Source organism: Aspergillus nomiae, assembly GCF_001204775.2.
Source record: "Aspergillus nomiae NRRL 13137 chromosome Unknown contig00019, whole genome shotgun sequence".
In the NCBI taxonomy this organism is placed as follows: Eukaryota; Fungi; Ascomycota; class Eurotiomycetes; order Eurotiales; family Aspergillaceae; genus Aspergillus; species Aspergillus nomiae.
The window spans coordinates 105,712-125,731 of NW_015378074.1; the positions used below are offsets into that span (position 1 = coordinate 105,712).

The window sequence follows — 20,020 nt, forward strand, 5'->3', positions numbered from 1 at the left end:
AAAGTTCCCGGGATTGGTTATTCATTGTAGTATAACTTCATTATTATAACGCTATATGATATCTATTCCGCTAACACATAAAAGCATATAAATACTGGTGCAAGTGTCGTTTTTAGGCGAGTATATGCACACCCAGATTTAAGTATTTTTTGACTTCTCGCCTTATCACCACTTGATTTAACGACTATTGTTCCTGCAGTGCCACATGGGCAGTCAAATCCAACAGCCGGTTCGAGTATCCCCATTCATTATCATACCACGCCATGATCTTGAAGAACTACATCTGCTGTCAGCTCGATATATTTACGAGTAGGGGTGCTGGCTAACAAACCTGAGGATTCAACTCTGTGCAAGCAGCGACATCCACGATCGCGCTGTGTGGGTTACCCTTATAGTCGCTGCTGACAAGCTCCTCGTCACTGACATGGAGGACTCCCGCCAGACCGGACTTGGATGCGCGGCGGAATGCGGCCATTATCTCCGCCAATGATGTGGGTTGCTCTGTGGTCACGGTCAAGTCGATCATGGAGACGTTGGGACTATTATTCATCAAATTAGCTTCTGCTCTTGGACATGAGCAACGGGACAATGATGACTTACGCTGGCACACGGATGGACACTCCGGTTACCTTGCCTGTCAGTTCAGGCAGGACTGTTGCGATGGCCTTGGCGGCACCCGTGGTAGTGGGGATGATGTTATCGAAGACGCTGCGGCCTGTTGAATGTTAGCATGCCCTGTTCTCATAAGTGTGACCTATGCAGGTCCATGTCATACACCTACCCAGCCGACGGTTCTTCTTGCTATACCCATCCAGAACCTGCTGTGATTGGGTTGCCGCATGGACTGTTGTCAGGAGTCCCTGTACGATTCCGAACTTTTCGTTCAGCACCTTCAACACCGGGGTAACGCAGTTTGTCGTGCAGCTGGCGCAGGAGACCACACGGCGGTCTTCATCGGCCGTGTACTCATCGGAGTTGACTCCATACACGTATGTGGGGGAGTCGGAGCTGGGGGCGGAAATGACGACCCGCTTGGCGTGGCCGTAGGTAACGTGCTGGAGAGCCAGGTCACGCTTGGTGAACTTGCCGGTGCATTCAACCACATAGTCGACACCGACAGCGCTCCAGTTCAGCTTCTGGAGGTCGCGTTCTGAGGTGAGGATGATCTGGCGGCCGTTGATGGTGATCAGGGTGTCTGATAGGGCGTGGATGGAGATCTCGTCCGAGAGTTTGCCCATACAGGAGTCGTATTTGATGAGGTAGATGAGGTCTTGCACGGAGGTACATGTGTGGTTAATGGCAACGATTTGGAGGTCTGTTCGGGTAAGAGAAGCACGCAAGACGTTTCGGCCTGTTGATTAAGATGATGGTGGTTAATGGCTGAATGTTGAATGCGCATGGTTGACCGTCACCAACCTATACGGCCGAACCCGTTGATGCCGACTTTACACACGGATGGCTGGGTCGAGGCCACACTGTGAGGGAAGTCGCTGATTGAGGGAGCCATGTTGTTATCTCAAAAGGCTGTACTACAATGGGTAGGTGAAGATTGATAGGCTCGTTGAATCTGAAGGCGCTGATGGATATTGAAACCAAAGTTCCAAAACAAATGTGGCTTGACCGTCAATAAATACAAATTTCTATAGCGCAACATGTCTCACTACCGACTCCTCCTGTTCTATATATACAGCAATTCATTACGCAAGAACCATGATATCGCCGCGAGGTAGCATCAACCGTATACTTCTCCGTTAGGGCAGCGACCAGTAATATTGCCGGGAATTCCCGGGCGAAGTCATCGCAGGTCCACTTCTGCGCTGAATGTCCCGATGACCGGATATTTAATCGGCTTTCACCATTGGTAGATCCAAACCGCGAATGAGATCGCGCGTCACGGCCTGCTGGCAACCTGCTCGCCTTGCCGAGAGATATGCCGGCTCGACGCTTGATCTGGAGTTTTAACGAGGTCCGCCGCGTCCTGGCAACCCCATACCCCAATAACCGACCCCTCAACATATTCGAACCTACCCCAGCGCGATCTTTCCGTCATGACATACCGAGTCAAATTAACCTGCATATTGCAATAGCCCCAGTGTCCCATTCGTTGTTCTTCAGGGTCTCTGGGCCCGGCCGGACCATTTCATGTCCGACGGAAATCGGAGCGGGAATGTCTTGTCCGATTACCGGCAATAAAATCTCTCCAGACCAATTCTGGGGCATGATCCACTCTGGACTAGGTTCTCGACCCTTTGATGTCGTAGAAATATATTAATTTAGCATTGGGAATCCGTGGTAATTTTTTGAGGCGTGGATGAGTTACGGGTGGTGATTTGCTTTTCTTCGCAGTCTGCACACTAGAGCAATATATCAACAGCGGCGGGATACTGAGCTACCTTGTTCACCACGACGAATGCTGTTAGTATAGCTGGGTCCATAGGTACACACCTGTTGAAACCGGCCAATGAGACATAAGATGTCCTACAATAATGTACATAGCTCACACTGCGAGGTATTTACTGGCAAACACACAACCATAGAAACCTTCTAGAGACGCTGACAATATCGCTAGAACGGCACTCTACGCGAGTCATGAGTTCTCGTCCGAAGCAGGGGTAACCATGAGCACATCTGGGAATCCCTGCTAGAAAAAGGACCAAAGTCCAGCGCATGGGCATCTTATTGGTACAACCTCAAAACGCCTCCTGGCCAGTATCCCAACACGCAGAAAAGGTCAAAGACCACCGCTCCACACAGTGCAGTGACCATTCTATACGTCGTGGGCATGGCGGTCTGATCAGGCCTAGCACCAACTGTACAAGCTCTGGCACAACATTCTCCCCATGAAACAAAGTTGGCGGCATCTCATTGACAACGGGTCCATGACCTCCGCCAAGAGCGAGACTAACAAAGGGAAGTGGCGGTATATGCACGCCACGAGCCATTCTCACTCCCGTGTCTACCAACTGCCAGCAAGCAAGACCCTGGTAAGCTCTGCATCCGTGGCCAAGCCCTAGAGGTTATGATTAGCCTGTTTGTTTTACCGCTAGTTCGCTAGACTACGGTTTCGCGCACGCCGATCCGCACCACAAACCCCAGATTTTGTGATCCCATCCAGCGCGTGATGATATGCGGGGAAAGGGTCTGGGGATGGTCGATCGCTACGATTGCATTCATTCTAGGAATGTTCATTCGTTGATGGAAGATAATCACGACGTGGAGCTGCCTTAGTCCTCTTGGCTTCGAGTGACCCGAGACCCCCAAGCTTTTGTTTGGCCACATGCTGCATGAGAGAGTCGAGATTGTCTGGAGCTCGACTGCATGCTCCCTGTTAGTGATGAGTATAAATATGGCATGTGTTGTCCTTGCGCCCCGTAACCTTGGACTTGCTTGCGATCGGCATATATATAGATCGTTCCAGTTTCTGAGGCCCAATCAATATTGATCTTGGTATCGATTATCAATTTCTAGTACTATGGCTTCCGTTTTCCCATCAGATATAAAGTCCCAGTACCCTCCTCCTGGAGACAGAAAAGGGCATAGTGCTTACATTGAAGATGTGCACTCCATCAAGCCCGATGAGAAGGCGCAGGGAGATTATGCCGGTGCCACGGCAAAGACGGATCCTAGGGAGATTCGTCTAGTTCGAAAGTTGGACATGCGAATCATGCCCATCTTGTGGGCAATGTATTTCATGAATTTTGTGAGTATCGGCCGAGTTTATGCCCCTACGATGTGAAGCCACTAACAAGAATATACTTCAGATTGACCGCAATGCCGTTCCCAATGCTCGCCTAAACGACCTCGAAAAGGACCTTGGTCTCGTCGGTACCCAGTACAACACATGTATTTCGATATTTTTTGTGGGGTAGGTAGAATTGAAGATCCCGTATTACGATGGGGTTACTCACCAACGTGACAACAACAGGTACCTGTTGATGCAAATTCCCTCCAACATGCTCATGTCCTCCAAGAAAGTCCGGCCATCTTTATACATGAGCGTCTGCATGGCCGGCTGGGCAGCTGTCTCGGCTTGTACAGCGTTGACGAAGAACTATGTCGGCCTGGTGATGGTCAGGTTCTTCCTAGGCATCGCAGAAGCCCCCTTCTACCCCGGGGCTCTCTTCCTCCTATCTGTCTTCTACACCCGCAAAGAGATCGCCCTCCGTATTTCTATTTTATACTCGGGTAATATCATCGCAACGGGTGTTGCAGGCTTGATCGCCGCAGCAACCTTCTCGACCCTAGACAAGGTACACGGCCTAGCGGGCTGGCAATGGCTCTTCATCATCGAAGGCGTGGTCACATTCGGAATCGCCGTACTGGGCCTTCTCATGCTCCCCGATCACCCGCTGACCACGCGATGGCTCACGCCCGAAGAACGCCAACTAGCCCACGATCGCATCATCAGCGACACCGTCAACAGCGAAGAATCCAAGGGGCCGATGGCCGGCTTGAAGCAAGCCTTCCGGGACCCACGTCTGTTCCTCCTAGCTTTCATGCAGAACATGCACCTGAGCTCCTGCAGCTTCAACAACTTCTTCCCCACCGTCGTAGGAAGCCTCGGCTACAGCAGTACGATAACCCTTGTTCTCACCTTTCCGCCGTACCTCGCCACATGTATCGCCAGCGTCGCGATAGGGATCACCTCCGGTCGGTACAACGAGCGCACCTGGCACATCACCGGGTGCATGGGCGCCGCCGTCATCGGGTTCATCATCTCCTGCGTGACGCTGAACACCGCTGCCCGATATATTTCTTGTTTCTTGTTCGCGAGCGGTGCGTATGCGGCGAACTCGGTCATTCTGGGTTGGGTGTCAGCGACCTTGGGACAGACGCCGGAAAAGAAGGCTGCCTCCCTCTCTTTCGTGAATGTTGTTGCCAATGCGTCCTATATCTATACGGCGTATCTCTATCCCAAAAGTGATGGGCCGCGTTATCTGACTGCCATGGCGTCCAATGCGGCCTTTGGGGTGGCTGTCATAATTAGTGCATGGGCTTTGAGGTTCTGCAGAACACGAATAGGAAGATTAGACAGGGTATTCTTCCCGGTGCGGATGAAGGCTTGTTGTATGCTTACTGAGGTTAATATATGGGGTGTGGAAGGCTTCTTGATATTTCTTGTGTTGAATGTTGATCTAATGACACTCTGCACTGTCACTAAATTAAGCATAGTTCATAAATTGACACAGGTCAAGTCGCATGATATTGTAATTGAGACCCAAGCGTCGTAAATATATGTCTCCTGCATCGGTTACTTTGCTGTTTACCAGCAGGCTACTTGGATCACAGGAGGTCAATAAGATCCAAAGCCAACTAATCTACTAGTATTTTATCCGGCATCAGTCGAGATGCTCCTATATTCTCTCACAGTCTGATACACTACCCCACACTTCGTCACACTACATCACACTACATTTCATTACATTTCACTACATTACACTACATTACACTACATTACACTACCTCACAATATCTCATGATATCTCGTACCGCCTCACACTATCTCGTATTCTCTTACATCCAGTACGCTTCACCTCTCCAAGTATGCTAAGAGAGCAGTTATACGAAAGCAATATGTATGTTGCAGGCATCGATACTGCAAGAGAATCGTACTATTGTTCTAATTTTCTGGTTTGTAAACACAAAGCTGGATGAACATAGTGTCAGAGAGAGAATATATAAACGGCCATGTATCTGACGGTACAATGTAGGAGTTCCCTTCATTATCTAGCTTGTTTTCCTACATCCCAGTAATCATATGAAATCTTTCTGATTTCATACATTTAGCTTGGTGTTCTCAGAAGAAAAGTACCCCGAATCATGTCGTACAATCAGATTTTCAAAAAGCAGACAATTGGAAGCATTTGGAAGAATGGCAAAGAGATAAAGCTCTCTATAGCCACCAAGACGACCCATTTGGAAATGGCCAGAATTTATTGTCGACAGGATTACGGAGAGAGTTGCCACTGCTGTCGAAAGATATTCAAAACCATTGCCCCAGGTTACCAAGAAAGTGTGTATCAGGTATGAATGAAAGCCAGAGTCAATCATTACAAAGCTAATAGTGCTTGCAGAGAGCCTGGCCACAGTGATTGTTTAAACGACAAGCGCGAGCACATGACTGGCATCTGTTATGATGACAAGGACAAGGGAACCAGCGTGCATTTACCGACGCAATGGGCCTCTGTACGGCTACTCGGCACCCGAGAGTGCGATTCGAAGAAGAGAAATGGCTTTCTCTGGAACTATTCCACGGCTATTCTTGGGGCTAGGTGGCCTATCCTTCCAACATACTAGGGGGGTAAGCCAATGTGTGCTAAAGATCTGCTTGAGCATACTGTTGTTGTCCGTGTTGATGGTCTACTAGTTAGCAAATTAGGGCAGGATGGAACATACCTCTGAATATAAATGCCTCTTTGATGCCTGTTTCTTTGTAACAGTCAACAACATCGATGCGTAAACCTGCCTATTCTCCAGTATATACCGGAATACGATGACTATCAAGTTTAGAGAGGTGGGCAAATATGACCCATGGTCTCTCACTGACAGACCAATATCATGTGATCCATCACCACGTGCAACGGATTTCCAGCTCCTTGCATTTCTCCTTGTCAATTCGTATCAGAGCGCGAATATTAATTTATAGAATATATATGCCAGTTTTGTTTGCGCCAACCGTCCTAACCACTACCATCCAGGGTGAACTCAGAAACATACTTATTTCTCCATTTCCATCAGTTCGTTGCTGAAATTAGGCCAATCTCTTAAAGGGAGATGTAGCACATATAATGTGACGAAAGAGCTACACGAAAGCGCTTGGTTGGCAAGGTACTCCGTTGCTTTTCACCCTAGATTATCAATTTTAGACTTATTCTGTCAACAGAATTGACACAGGAACACCTGTCTTAGTCAAGTGCACTCATCACTCCCGGATCACAAATGAGAGAGATGTCCTGAAAAAGTCTCAATCGCAAACAACTTGCCTTCGTCGTTTGATTGACAAGATAGAAGAACCAGCCAACCTACCGGCGATCGTACTCCAACACCTGGACAATGATCTCTATAACGACTCAGCTGCCAAGACACTGTTGACTACCCAAATTAGATATTAGTGATGGCCTTAGTACTACATTAATAAAACAAAATACACAGTATACTATACTATCTAATTGCTACTGACTGTGGAAGTAGATCCCAATACTATCTTCGTTTCTGCTGTCGGCTATGTTGTAATATATATCTATGTTACGCTAGGGGCTTTTGTTCTCAAATCCTAAATTAGGTAGTCGAATATACTCAGAATATACTAAAAAAGCTAAGCAGCGACAGTTATTAATACTGAGCTACCCTTGGTATGGAACAGAAGTTATTACGAGACTACTATTATAGTTGGCACAGGGTTCGGGGCGGGTACGGGGCGGTCCAGCAGGGAACCCGGTCAACTCTACAAGCAACTTGGTGACCAAAAGTATACGACTCATCAGTCTCGGGAGCAGGCAGGATAAATGTGAAGCACGGAGTCTCAGTTGTGGTTCGAAATTTGAACATCGATGGCGATCGCGGATAAGGCGGTCGCGTTTCAAAATAGATATACGGTGTTTGGTACCGTTGGCTGCGGTGTCTTGATGGACGAGGCTCTGACGAAATTGCTTGAGCTAGAGAGTAATAGAAAGTGGGATACATGACAAATATACGCGGAAGATAGAAGTGCGTAATTATATAGTCTGCAAACTCTTCAAGAGCATTCATAACATGGCTTCGCGCACCAGGCTCTCGAGAAGTGATATCTTCGAAGTATGAGAAGGCCAACGTAATATTGGACATAAGATTGGTTAAAGCTTCATGAAGATATGTAAAAAAGGATAAGAATTTCGTAGGCATCTAGCCCCTTTCCGTTGCTCGGTCGAGTCCATAGTCCTTGATAAACATATCAAAAAGCCTCTTCGCAGAATCAGATTGCTGTGGAGTTATCAAGAAGGGCTCTGAGAATTTCCATACTCCCTCAAGCGATGATGGATGCCTGTGCGACGACATTGTCGCTTGCAGAGACGCTGGGAGGTTCACGGTTGATATTGATGGGGCACGTGATATTACAGAACTTGATTCTATGTCGGACGAATGAACTAAAGTCGTGCAGCGTTGTCCATGTCAGGTGACAGTCGTGCCCCTTTGTTGCATCCTACTGATTGTCTCAAATCTTCCTTATAGCATCCGCAACAATGTTGTTGCGCCTCTGGAGATGTCTTCCACGCGGTGCGGACATCTACCGAAAAGGGACTCCCTAGCCGCCACGAAGAACGATGTTTCGGGATCAAACGAAGAGCATCAAACTGCCTTGCCCGGCAAAACAGCAGACCGCGTTTTCTACGAGCCCCATTTGAATGAAATTCTGAGCGGAGGCTCGACCTCCTTGATAGCAAGATTGAGACCAGGTGTCGTCCTTAAATACCCTAGATATTCGTGGTGGCATGCGGAAGCAGCGGATCGCCATCCCTTTGTCAAGGACGTTAAGCAAAGTTTCGAGGTTGAAGAGCGAATTTTGGATATACTAGGTGCACACCCTAGAATAATACGGTACGTCAGTTGAAGCTCCAGTGATTCACGTTGTTAATTTACATTCCACTGTAGCTATATTGGTGTCTCAGAGGAACCTCGGGGATTGCTATTCGGAGAAGCCAGTGATGGTGATCTGCAGACTTATATCGACCAGCATCATGATAATATCGATGAGCGTCTCCGATTGAAGTGGTGCATCCAGGCGGCGGAAGCTGTCCACTATATTCATCAAAAGGGCGTCATTCATTCCGATATACGGCCAGACAATTTCCTCTTACACTCTGACTCCAATAGCAGGCTCGACCTTTTGCTCTGCGATTTTGGTGGATCGACATGCGGTGACATCGACGGTGGGCATCTTCCCGACTCGGGCTTTTTCAACCCATGCTGGCCATGGGTCTCAACAGAGGCTGTGGATATTTTCAGTCTCGGGTCGATCTTTTACACCATAATGACCGGCCATTGGCCCTACAGGTCTCCTGGGCCATTCAAATCCCTAGAGGAGAAAATGGACTACGGAGAAATGGTAGATGGGCTCTTTGCATCTAGGACATATCCTCCAGTTGATGGTCTACTTGGTGGTGCTGTAATACAAGGGTGTTGGACCGAACGGTATAGTGATGTAGGGGCGCTTATTCAAGATCACGGTTATCTTTCGGCGAGATAGAAGCTCTTTGATATGGGCGTAACTTGGCCTAAAATTGAATCCATGCACCAACCTCGCCGTTCTTTCTGTTAGTCCTATACACTCATTATATGCAGTCCTCAGCCCACAAAACAATCTGTTCCAAATCCTATCTAAAGTTGGCTCCGATATCAAGGGTTTGTACAATCATGGCGTCCACATTTTCCTTTCACCCGGCTGGAAGCCAAGGAGCTCTCCTCGCGACCGGGGCAAGCGGTGGTGCCGATGTTGTCGCAAGGTTCAAACTTGGTGTCTTCCTTGATTGCGTCACCGCACTGGTAAACTTTTATAGAGACGTAAACGGTACACATTCTGAACTGGTCTTCAGTTCATTGATCAACTGAGGGTTTATAATCGAGACGTACCTGAAAGGTAGAATTGTTCGAGGCTGTTCTCTTTCGTGGAGCAAGTAGAGTGTTTAGGATTGATGAGTTGGCTTGAAAACATGTTGTGGGACTTGGGTACGTTGTGGTATTTAAAGGCAAAGAAACAGTATATAACCCTGGCATTTATTAGTCACACAAAGAAAGGAAACTGCAGAAAGCATTCACATATGTGAATGATATGGGCGCTTTAACTAGGTGCAATTTTGAAACGTCTTAGATAATGACCTTTTTATATGTTGTTGCAGAGGGACAAAAGCTGATATCCCGTGCAGAGTCAGCTAGCCTGGAGTTAATAAAGAACCAGAATTTGAGAGAAGTCCGTTCGTCTTTGTCAGAAACATACGGATTTCTTCAGTTCCTGAGCAGGATGGAAAGGAGTACGGAAATGGGCCAATTTATCACTCATTCATGCTCCCCAGAAGGGCAGGCACAACAAACATATACTCATGGCCATGTAGAAGGTGTTCATAAAGTCGTCGAGAGAGAATATCTTGCCCTGTAGCCTGTGTGGCTGGCGTAGTCTGTAGCGCATGCATCTCGTTTAATGTGAACTCATTCAACCCGATGGAGGACTAGCAAGATGGTCCTTTTAGTACAGAAAGATCACATGCTTTTAGTATACTCTTATGAGCTGCTCTGACAAATTCGCCGTTGTAAATTTCACAGTAAATAAACGTCGCATAAGGCTTAAAGAAACTATCTACAAGTCAAAGCTTCATGAGCCCTGAATATCCGCCATCAACCCATCACATACATCAACCCCGAGACATCTGCAACAGAGTAACTTTCTAGTGTCTACATCACTACTGATACCCTCAGCTAAACAAAGTCAACCAGGCCCCGACTTCCAAAGAACAAGTTGTAACGGACTTAAGTAGTAACTGAATTATAATCTAGTAATCTCCGTACTGCTTAATATGTACAGACCGTCTTCTCCAAGGCATTCAGTCTATACAATGTCTGATATAACAGTCTAATTTTTATATCTACATATCACTAGTAGGCTGATTGATGCGAAGCAGTGGTAGCTTCTTGTTCCTGCATTATCCTGGCTGTGTTGGAAGGCTTCGTGTCTATAACTATGGTGTTGTTCACTTACAAGGCAGCCGTCAGGGGAATAAATAGTTAATCCAAATTAGATTACATAGTTAACTCTTATCTTAGTCCAAACGGGTCCGAATGAAAAAAGAAATATCGATACCGGGATTTCTCATCTAGTTCTGTAATGGCGTTTAGACTGGCTCTAAAGATGAATTATAATGGTCACAAATCTTGAGAAATCGAGAAAAACAAAAGCAAGACAGTAAGAAAGGTAGGTGGTTGTAGAGATAGTCTCGGCAAAGATATTACTCTGTGTATGAATGGTTCCGGGAAGATTAGGAGAAATCTGCCATTTCCCGCGGTAAACTTCATGCCCCCCTTCCATGCAGATTTAGTCGCCAATATTATACGCGTACATCTCACACTAGAAGCGAAGATGCACAACTCCAGTACAATGCAATCCCTGTGAAATTATGCTTGTTGTTAACTAGAATACCACATGCTAATACACAACTAGGGCACAGAATCTACCCATTCTATATTGCAACGAGCGAAGGTTTCGGGAAGTGTTGGTTCGTGGTGGGATGCCGTTTGTGAGATAGGGGAGAAACTACACACTAGAAGGTGTGGGTGCATGTCAGTCGGCACTTAGCCTTCCGGGAATTATGGCTCCGAGAAGATCAAATCCACACTCTCGGAGATGCCTTTCCGACCGCATGCTAGGCCCTCATGTGCGTCAGGCTCTGGGTCTAGAGCTTACCCATAATGCACAGGAGGAAAATACTGCCCCCATTTTCAAAGAACGTGAGCCCTCAACACAATAAGAGAGAGGATCTATTGCGGGCAATCTCGGCGATTTGTTGACCTCACCAACAATGCCAGTGCTGCAGGCGAGACCGTTTTGATCTCAGGTCACGATTTTGGTAATCTTCTCGGCGAGTTGACCAGCAATGGCACAAGTGTGGACAGTGACGACACTGGGATCCTGGACTTGTTTGATAACTAGGTGGAAGAGTCTCCGTCAAGACACCAACACCAGTGGAGATGTTACTAGTCCTAGACCCGAAGATCTTGCTATCCTTGATGATAGCGACAAGGATGAGGGCCTGGAGGGCCAGCAATGGTGTTACCATCTTCTACCTGACCCAATGGGATTGATAGGGCTATATCACGAACACCTGAGACACTTGATTTGGCTCCCGATAGTCCAGTTAAACTTCTCGAACAGCAGCCAGCGTCCAGTGTACACATTTCGTTTTGCTCCGTAAATATGGTTTCTCTCGTGCCGACAGGATGAGGGCGAAGGCATGTACCCAGGGCCTACGGGTCTTTATAGCCCAAACTAGCAAGTTTAACGGTCCGCAAGCTTTTATTTCTAGAAAGATTGCATAGAATGGCGGACATTACTGAATCAGTTCCTATTTCTCCGATGTTCTCATTTACTTAACCTGTTGCATATTAGCGAGCTGGGGTTCTCATACCAAGCTCCACATAGTCTTCTCAATTCAGCGGACGGCGGCTACTAGGCTATCCGAGCAACGAGTGGTAGGCGCACTGTGCCCCGGCAGCCCTAATTCCTGCATGCTAGACAGGGTACATTTAATTAATATGGACTTAGCGTGGAAGAGGTCTCATATCTGTGACCCTAGCAAGGATTGATATGCACCGGGAAAACTAGAATATAACGGCCATCGACTCTCTCGCTGGTAGCGCTCTCGAATAATTCTAGAAATACCATGGAATCATTGACTGTGTTGATTTTGTCGTCGTAGTTAGATCAAGTCCAACAAAGTTTGACGCTCGGTTTAGGGCTATCGGGTTCGGCTCCCGAGCCGTCGTCGACAGGAACACCGGCAAGGTGAACCCTAAAATCTTACTTAGTACAGAATCCACCGGCTCTGGAAGAGGGAGAAGTACCGTCTATGACTACGGGTCGGGTTCGGATAGGACGCAAACTCGCCCCACCATCTCCCCGCAAACACGACAGCCCCCATATCGCGGAGTTTGGGGCCTCACGGTACACGAATTAGAGAGGATACTTGACCAAGACCTAACCCCCCCAGCAAGATTCGAAATGACGTGCCTCCACCCCCATATTGTTCCCCAGGTCCTGGGTATAAGAAGCTTAGCGTTCAGCTTGGCCTGGAAAAATGTGACTTAGCCATTTCTCCACACACACTTACAATATGGATCGTCTATCTGAACGAAGTACGCCTAATGACACCATTAGTGACATGCAGGATTACCCCCCGAAGACGGAGGAAGTATGGGAGGAGGTGACCCATGATGCTGTCTTTGGAGAAATCTCAGAGGAGGGTCCTAATTATCGTAATGTATGTCTTTGCAAGGCTCACATGTGTGCAACGAATTGGCAAAACTGACCATTGCCCAGGTGGGCTTCTTCGGAACTGTGATTCTCATGATGAAAACCCAGATTGGCTTGGGCGTTTTGTCTATACCGACTGCTTTTGATACCCTGGGCATAGTTCCCGGTGTGATTGTTTTATGTGCCGTTGCTGTGATCACGACATGGTCTGCCTATGTTGTTGGCACGTTCAAGCTTCGCCATCGGGAGATATATGGAATCGATGATGCAGGAGCTTTAATACTTGGTCCGATCGGGCGTGTCATTCTTGCAACTGCATTTTGTCTCTGTAGGTTCCTCAATCAAGGATCAATGGAAGTGACATACTGACTTGTATTATAGATTACATATTCAATGCCGCCTCTGGTATCCTCGGGATCTCGATCGGGTTCAATGCAGTCTCAACGCATGCCCTTTGCACAGCCATCTTTGTGGTTATTGCGGCTATTCCAGGCTTTCTGTTTAGTAGTATTCGAACGCTGGGCAAGATTACCTGGCTCGCATGGATCGGATTGCCGTGCATTCTTACTGCAAGTACGTCCTTGTAAATCCGTTACCAGACAAAAGCCCATCGGTTCATATATATCTAACACCGCTTAGTTCTTATTGTTACCGTTGCCGTTGGTGTCCAAGATCGCCCTGCGGCTGCACCGCCAGGTGTTTGGGTTTCTGACTTCAAAGTCGTTAATACCCCAGGCTTTACGCAAGGCATTAGCGCCGTATCTGTCATCGTTTTTGCATTCTCTGGTACACCAGGATTCTTTTCCATCGTATCAGAAATGCGCGAACCTCGCCAATTTACGAAAGCTGTGATGGCCTGCCAGGCTGGCGTAACTCTTATCTATATTATCATTGGTGTCGTAGTCTACTACTACTGTGGATCTTACGTCTCCTCGCCAGCTCTCGGCTCTGCCGGTGGAACCGTGAAGAAAATCTCCTACGGATTTGCCTTGCCCGGGTTAATTGTTACATTAACAATTGTGTCTCATGTAAGGCTTCACTAACCCATCCTGCTGGACTAAGCTAACACCTGGTACTTTGTAAAGATCCCCGCAAAATACATCTTCCTTCACCTCCTCCGGGGCTCAAAACACCTGACCCGCAACACGCCGACGCACTGGATCTGCTGGCTTAGCTGTACGTTTGGTATTGCCGTCATTGCATATATCATTGCCAGCGTGATCCCGGTCTTCGACTCACTAGTCTCCCTTATCGGTGCGCTACTGGGCCCACTCATGTGTTTCCAGACAATGGGTGGCATGTGGCTCTATGATAACTGGGGAAATACAGCCAGGACCAAGAAGTGGTATGGGATGGTCTGTTTCAGTATCTTCGTGATTGCTTCCGGAACCTTTCTTATGGTTGCCGGAACGTATGGGTCGGTTGTGGGAATTATTGATACGTACAACTCCAGTGGAGGTTCGGCTGCTTTTTCCTGTGCGGATAACTCGAACTCTGTGTGAGATTTATGGTTACGCGTTGTATGAATATAAAACCTATATAGATCGATAGAAGGAAATACAGACCAAAGCAGGGGCCGTGTCACGTTTCGGAGGAGCAGGCTACATTAGGGAGAACATGGACACTCGATACCGTATAAACCAGTGCTCCAGATAGTATTATATCAGACCAATACCATCTACTTAGAAAATAATACAAAATACTAACGGTAGACCGACGTATAAGGTTAGGAGTAGACCGAATCTCGGGAAGTCGGGTCAGCCTCCACGGTTGAAGTGGATAGTGTGGGGTATGGATGGAATGACCTTCGGCTTTATTGCGCCTTTTCCCCATCCCCCAGTATTTATCCTTCCATACTACCCCCCGGAGCAGTATCTCATGCACTATGGCCGCCGAGAGTAAGCCCGAGTCGCGCAAGGCCAGGCGGACTGCAAACGCGTAAGGAGCGATCCCATGCCGTTGAATTACAGCCTAAAGTTGACACTAGGGCGCCACAGCTGTGTTTCTTGTCGGCAGAGCAAAATTAAATGCTCGGGAACGGATCCGTGCAATAACTGTCAACGTCGCAAGGTGCGATGTGTGTTTACCGAACCGCCCAACAAGGTTGTCGTGACCGAGAGGTACATCGATGCTTCATTCAATGCGAGTCATCCTGCTAATTCTTATGCCAGTTATCTGGAGCAGTTACGACGGGAGGCATATGAGAAGTCTCATTCTCAGGGTATGAAGCGGTCGTCGGAGACTGCGTTTACACCGGATGTGGAAGCCGAAGGTATAACATCACGAAACAACGATACAATGATCCTTTGCTAAACGCCACTGAATCGATCCAGAGGCCGTAGAGTCCTCAGCGCCGGTTATACACTCACCACTTAGGATTGATCATGCGCGCAGCATCTGGACCAGCCCGTTCACCTTGCCGTCCAAAACGATCAAAAATACCCACCGGAATAAACGGAGCTGGAGTAAGTACACCTTCTCAAGGATGTTCATATCGGACCAAGTCCTGATATCACCGGGGAAAGTGAATAAACGTGCAGAAGACGGGGTAGACCGGGCTTTTGAACCAATAAATGAATTAGCGCTAACAGCGTCATGTAGTCTGGCTGGCTCCTTCGTCCATGTGGTCATTCACGGCGCGTCTGACGCTGATGATGACCGAGAAACTCAACCAGGAATCGCACAGCGCCCCAAGTCTCATCGATCGAGACATTTATCTCTTAAATTGGCGGCCCGCAGCGCCGGACGATCAACCTGATATCCATGGACTACCTTCCTTGGACCATGCCCTCTACTTGCTGAACACAGTGATGTTCTACATGGGGCAAAACTATTTCCTGTTCGAAGAAAAGACCTTCCTGGGACATCTCCATGAGTTTTACTACGGAGATGCGGCTCAGAAGGCCATGGAATGTAAGCTATGGTTTGTCCAACTTCTCCTGGTGTTGGCATTCGGAAGTGCCTTTGTTGTACAGCCTACCAAAAACACTAGGGAACCCCCGGGGGCAAAATACTTCTTACGGGCAATGTCCCTCATGCCGGAGCATTCAACCCTGTGGAAGGACAGTGTGCTTGCTATTGAGGTGCTGGGACTCGCAGGACTGTACTTATATTCCGTTGATCATCGAGAGTCCGCTCACGTATATGTAAGTGGGACAGCTTGTGAGATCTCCACTGGTGGATGTGCTAACAGGTGCAGCTGGGCCAAGCCATACGGATCGCACAATTAGAGGGGATGCATACCCAGCTGCCGGAGGGGGAGCTCGGAATCGACACAGTGACCCGCTGCCATAACCTGTGGTGGACTCTTTACCTGATGGACCGACATTTCTCGTCATCTCTGGGGCTGCCGATGATTACCCAAGATAGCGATATCACGACCTTGATCGATTCACCAACGGCCTCTTCGCGCAATGCAACTCTGAGTCTTCGGGTCCGACTATCTCAAATGCTCTCATTCATTCTTTCCTGTAAGCCGCGTTCCTGATCGACAACTTTTCTCCAGCTTAACTGACAGTTACATGAAAGCAATCTACAAGACCGAAGAAACTCAACTCGGGATATTCCTCGAGCAGACGAGGTCGATTCTCCATACCATGGCTGGGCTTGCCCAGGAAATTGAAAGTGCGGTGTCAATAGAGCTCCAGAAACCCCTTCACCGGGTGCCCAGAGAGACACGCCTGATAATGTTAATATATCACCAGGTACGCATTCATGGCTCTTTGTGCAGTTGCCTTTTATTGCTAACTTCGTTCATTATCTAGTGTGTTATCGTTGCTACGCGCCCGCTCCTGCTCTCCGTTCTCAAAGAGCGGTTGGAGAAGTTAGGTCATGGCGAAGAAGACTGGCAGAGCTTGCTGGTTGCTACCGAAGCACTGATCGCGACCGGGATCAAGTCAGCTGCAAAGACGCTGCAATTACTGACCGATGAAAATGATCTTCTAGGTAAGGATATGTCCGTGTTATAGACTATGCTCCCGTTGCTAAAGCCTCAATAGAGGCATTCCTGCCATTTGACCTGGAATACACATATGGAGCCGCAATTCATCTGATGATGGCACATACCCTTTTCCCTGGGGCTGTGGAAGACTGTTCCGTCAACCAGGTGTACGCCATTCTTGACGGGATGATCTACAAGGGGAACCAGGTGGCAGCCGCGCGGAAGGCTGAATTGACGCATCTCGAGTACCTTTTCCAAGAACTGGCCACGCGGATCGAGCGAAGTGGTCTTCAAACCCTCACTCTACCGAGCCTACCACAGGGTGAGCATGCGCTTGAAAATTCCTCGCAACAGCGGGACAGTCAATTGCTCCCAGTACCTGAGCCAAATCTACCGATTGATGGGGACCAGGAGCTCTTACCCTCCGATCTCCCACCGACGGCCAGTAATATGGAATGCCTGGATAGTCTGGGAATTTCATCTTACGAGTTCTTTTCCATTGTCGCGCAGATTGGCCATCATGACTCGTATAGCCTTCTTGATCCTAGAGAGACCTCGAAAGGGTGCGACTATTAAACTCCAAATCCACCAAGAGTCCCTGTAGTCGTCTGCGCTATCCGACGGTAGCAGCATCACACGGTGCCTTGTCCCGAGTGGTGCATCCTCTTGCATGCAACGTGCTTACCTGGGGGTACTACAGATTCTATTCCCCCTCTGAGGATGTCTCAATACTCAGGATTCCTATTTTCATACATATTAGTCACTGGCGAATGGACTGAGAGTCAATGGAGAGCTAACCCCACGCTGTCCCCGGAACAGGGGCATTTTGATCGCCGACCCAGAATTAGCATCGGGAGTTGCATCCGCCAATCTGTTTGCCCTAAATCAACTAGCTTCATCCACACCCCCAAAGGCTCGGCTTCCGCGGATTGGTGGGTCAGGAGACCCGGGCGGATGCCGACGATGAAGGGGTCAGAGCTGGAACTGAACGTCGCCGGTGCACCCACTGCTACATTCTGTAGAGGGTGTCGTAGGGAAACCGCTGTGAATGAGCTGTATCATTATGTGGGAGGTTCCAGAAATATGTGACCACATAGCAGCGAACTGTGAAGGGCACCTGTACCGTATACCCCAATATAAATATATTTAGAAAACCAGTGATATATGGAGCATCTCAAGGTATTCTTTTCCCTGTTTCATAATAAATTCATATAATAACACAGTCATCGCGAACAGCTAGAAGGTGTATTTGAATCAAACATAGTTTAATTAAGGCAGCAAACTTGGTGACACGCATAATATGTGAACAAAATCTATCGCAATATAAATCTATGTATGAAATCCCAAACCAAACCCTCTACACAACATCAAACTCAACAGTTCCCCAACCCTCAAAAGTACACTTCCAATGCCCCGCCTCATCCATCGGTACAGCCTGCAAGCAGCTCCCTGGAAGAATAACCTGCCCCGGCTGAAACTCAATATCATAAGCAGCCAAACGGTTGACCAACCACGCTACCGCCGAGATAGGATTCCCCAGCACATTCGCCGTATTCCCATCCATGACCTCCTTATCATTAAACCGTAAAGTACCCCTCGTATCCCTCAAAGTAAGTTCAGTAAGCTTCCTCGGCGTTCCACCCAGAATAACAGCCCCCGTGGACCCATTATCGGCTAGCGTATCAGCCAGCCCAATCTCCCAGTTCTGCACCCGGGAGTCAATGATCTCAATAGCGGGGATAGCGTAGTCAATAGCATTCATGACATCGGCGACCGTGATATTGGGGCCCTTGAGTGGTCCGCGCAGTACGAATGCCGGCTCCAGCTCCACGTACGGCTTGATGTAGTCCTTGCGCCGGATGGTGGTGCTCTCGTAGACAAAGGTGCTGGCAAGAAGGAAGCCGTAATCCGGGTGGTCGAGCCCAAACGCGTCTTGCATTACTTTCGCGATGTTTCCCAGCTTGTAGCCCACCAGACGGTCGCCGTTCTTCACTGCGTGCTTGGTGCTGATCTGTTGGATCTTGAACCCGTCTTCGGCGTCCAGCGTCGGCCATGTCTTGCTCGGGGGCTGGATTGGGGTTTGGTTTTCCCGCGCTGTGTGCAGGGCTAGGGAGACCGCTTGGAGTTCGTTTTCTTGGGCTGGCATTTTGTCTTGGTTTGGTAGTATCAATAGAGGAAGGGATTAGTTGCTTTTGGCGTGGCTGTGAAATCGCCTTCCAATGGACACAGATAAGTGAAACAGACTAATGTATCAATATGCACTGGACACATACGCACGCGCAAATAAGTATATATATACTATTCTGTATGGGATGTATGTATAAAGCGAAGCGAGCGAGTCATGTCGTTCGGATCGGCCTCGGGTCGAGATCGGATCTAGGGGACTGCCGACCCTATCTCGTTCTGAACCCGATGAAATAACCCACACTTTGGCGTGCATGGGGATCCTTTTCGTCAAATTATAGGGTCAAGTGATGCATCTCGACTTGCCCTGCATCCCATCCGTGGGGTCCAGGGGCTTCGGGGAACTTTTTACTCTTTGGGGTTGAGTCGTGTACGGTGAGTGGCATGGCTTCAGTTCCATGCAGGGTCTTCAGGAGGACAAGGGGTCTTGTACATCTGTCTGAACAGAGTGAGTGTTTTATTTTAGATTTATGGATTTGTATTCTATCCAATGTACGAAGTTGTAAGTGATGATGTACTTCTACCAGTAGAGACACGAAGGGGGGAGGTCTCGATACAAATAAGTTTATACGAAGACTCTTAGCCATTTCCACAGGGCTTCGCGAGGGCCCAAAGAAGAAAGGATGCAACAAATAAACACCTGCTGGTGGACAAATACTGCGTACAGAATATTTGAGGCTGCAAGTCTGGGCGTTCAGTACGACTCCGACCATACGCCATAGAGGTAGTTACACAAGAAGAAACTTGACGTACTACAGATCAGCAGCCGGCTTGGTTTAGATAAAGCGAAAAAATCATTCCATCATATCGGATAGGATGAGGAACCTAGGAGAAATAAGCTCGGATAGCGCAAAAGTGTGCGAATGCGGGAAAATGGTTATATATCTTGAATCACTGAAATT

The 20,020-nt window shown here is 48.1% G+C and overlaps 6 protein-coding genes across 6 annotated transcripts; 4 read left to right on the plus strand and 2 right to left on the minus strand.

Annotated features, from left to right (window-relative positions):
- Window positions 1–184: 184 nt before the first annotated feature.
- On the minus strand, window positions 185–1,507 carry ANOM_002097 (type I glyceraldehyde-3-phosphate dehydrogenase; the record flags this gene model as incomplete). Its single annotated transcript, XM_015547354.1, has 5 exons — window positions 185–277; window positions 332–539; window positions 601–715; window positions 782–1,351; window positions 1,417–1,507. 5 exons carry the CDS (start codon window positions 1,505–1,507, stop codon window positions 185–187), a joined length of 1,077 nt encoding a protein of 358 aa, XP_015411030.1.
- Window positions 1,508–3,472: 1,965 nt separating this feature from the next.
- Window positions 3,473–5,231, plus strand: ANOM_002098 (MFS transporter; the record flags this gene model as incomplete). The annotated part of the gene is made up of 3 exons (XM_015547355.1): window positions 3,473–3,700; window positions 3,762–3,865; window positions 3,926–5,231. 3 exons carry the CDS (start codon window positions 3,473–3,475, stop codon window positions 5,229–5,231), a joined length of 1,638 nt encoding a protein of 545 aa, XP_015411005.1.
- Window positions 5,232–8,239: 3,008 nt separating this feature from the next.
- Window positions 8,240–9,223, plus strand: ANOM_002099 (protein kinase family protein; the record flags this gene model as incomplete). The annotated part of the gene is made up of 2 exons (XM_015547356.1): window positions 8,240–8,574; window positions 8,629–9,223. The coding sequence occupies 2 exons, from the start codon at window positions 8,240–8,242 to the stop codon at window positions 9,221–9,223; spliced, it is 930 nt and encodes a 309-aa protein (XP_015411006.1).
- A 3,631-nt stretch (window positions 9,224–12,854) lies between these two features.
- ANOM_002100 (putative amino acid transporter (Mtr)) lies at window positions 12,855–14,496 on the plus strand (the record flags this gene model as incomplete). Its single annotated transcript, XM_015547357.1, has 5 exons — window positions 12,855–13,001; window positions 13,061–13,322; window positions 13,376–13,567; window positions 13,634–14,022; window positions 14,080–14,496. The coding sequence occupies 5 exons, from the start codon at window positions 12,855–12,857 to the stop codon at window positions 14,494–14,496; spliced, it is 1,407 nt and encodes a 468-aa protein (XP_015411048.1).
- A 383-nt stretch (window positions 14,497–14,879) lies between these two features.
- ANOM_002101 (Zn(II)2Cys6 transcription factor) lies at window positions 14,880–17,510 on the plus strand (the record flags this gene model as incomplete). Its single annotated transcript, XM_015547358.1, has 9 exons — window positions 14,880–14,932; window positions 14,992–15,114; window positions 15,166–15,266; window positions 15,328–15,459; window positions 15,596–16,140; window positions 16,194–16,464; window positions 16,523–16,698; window positions 16,759–16,939; window positions 16,993–17,510. 9 exons carry the CDS (start codon window positions 14,880–14,882, stop codon window positions 17,508–17,510), a joined length of 2,100 nt encoding a protein of 699 aa, XP_015411049.1.
- Window positions 17,511–18,291: 781 nt separating this feature from the next.
- On the minus strand, window positions 18,292–19,080 carry ANOM_002102 (2-keto-4-pentenoate hydratase; the record flags this gene model as incomplete). The annotated part of the gene is made up of 1 exon (XM_015547359.1): window positions 18,292–19,080. The coding sequence occupies one exon, from the start codon at window positions 19,078–19,080 to the stop codon at window positions 18,292–18,294; it is 789 nt and encodes a 262-aa protein (XP_015411050.1).
- Between the last annotated feature and the right edge of the window lie 940 nt (window positions 19,081–20,020).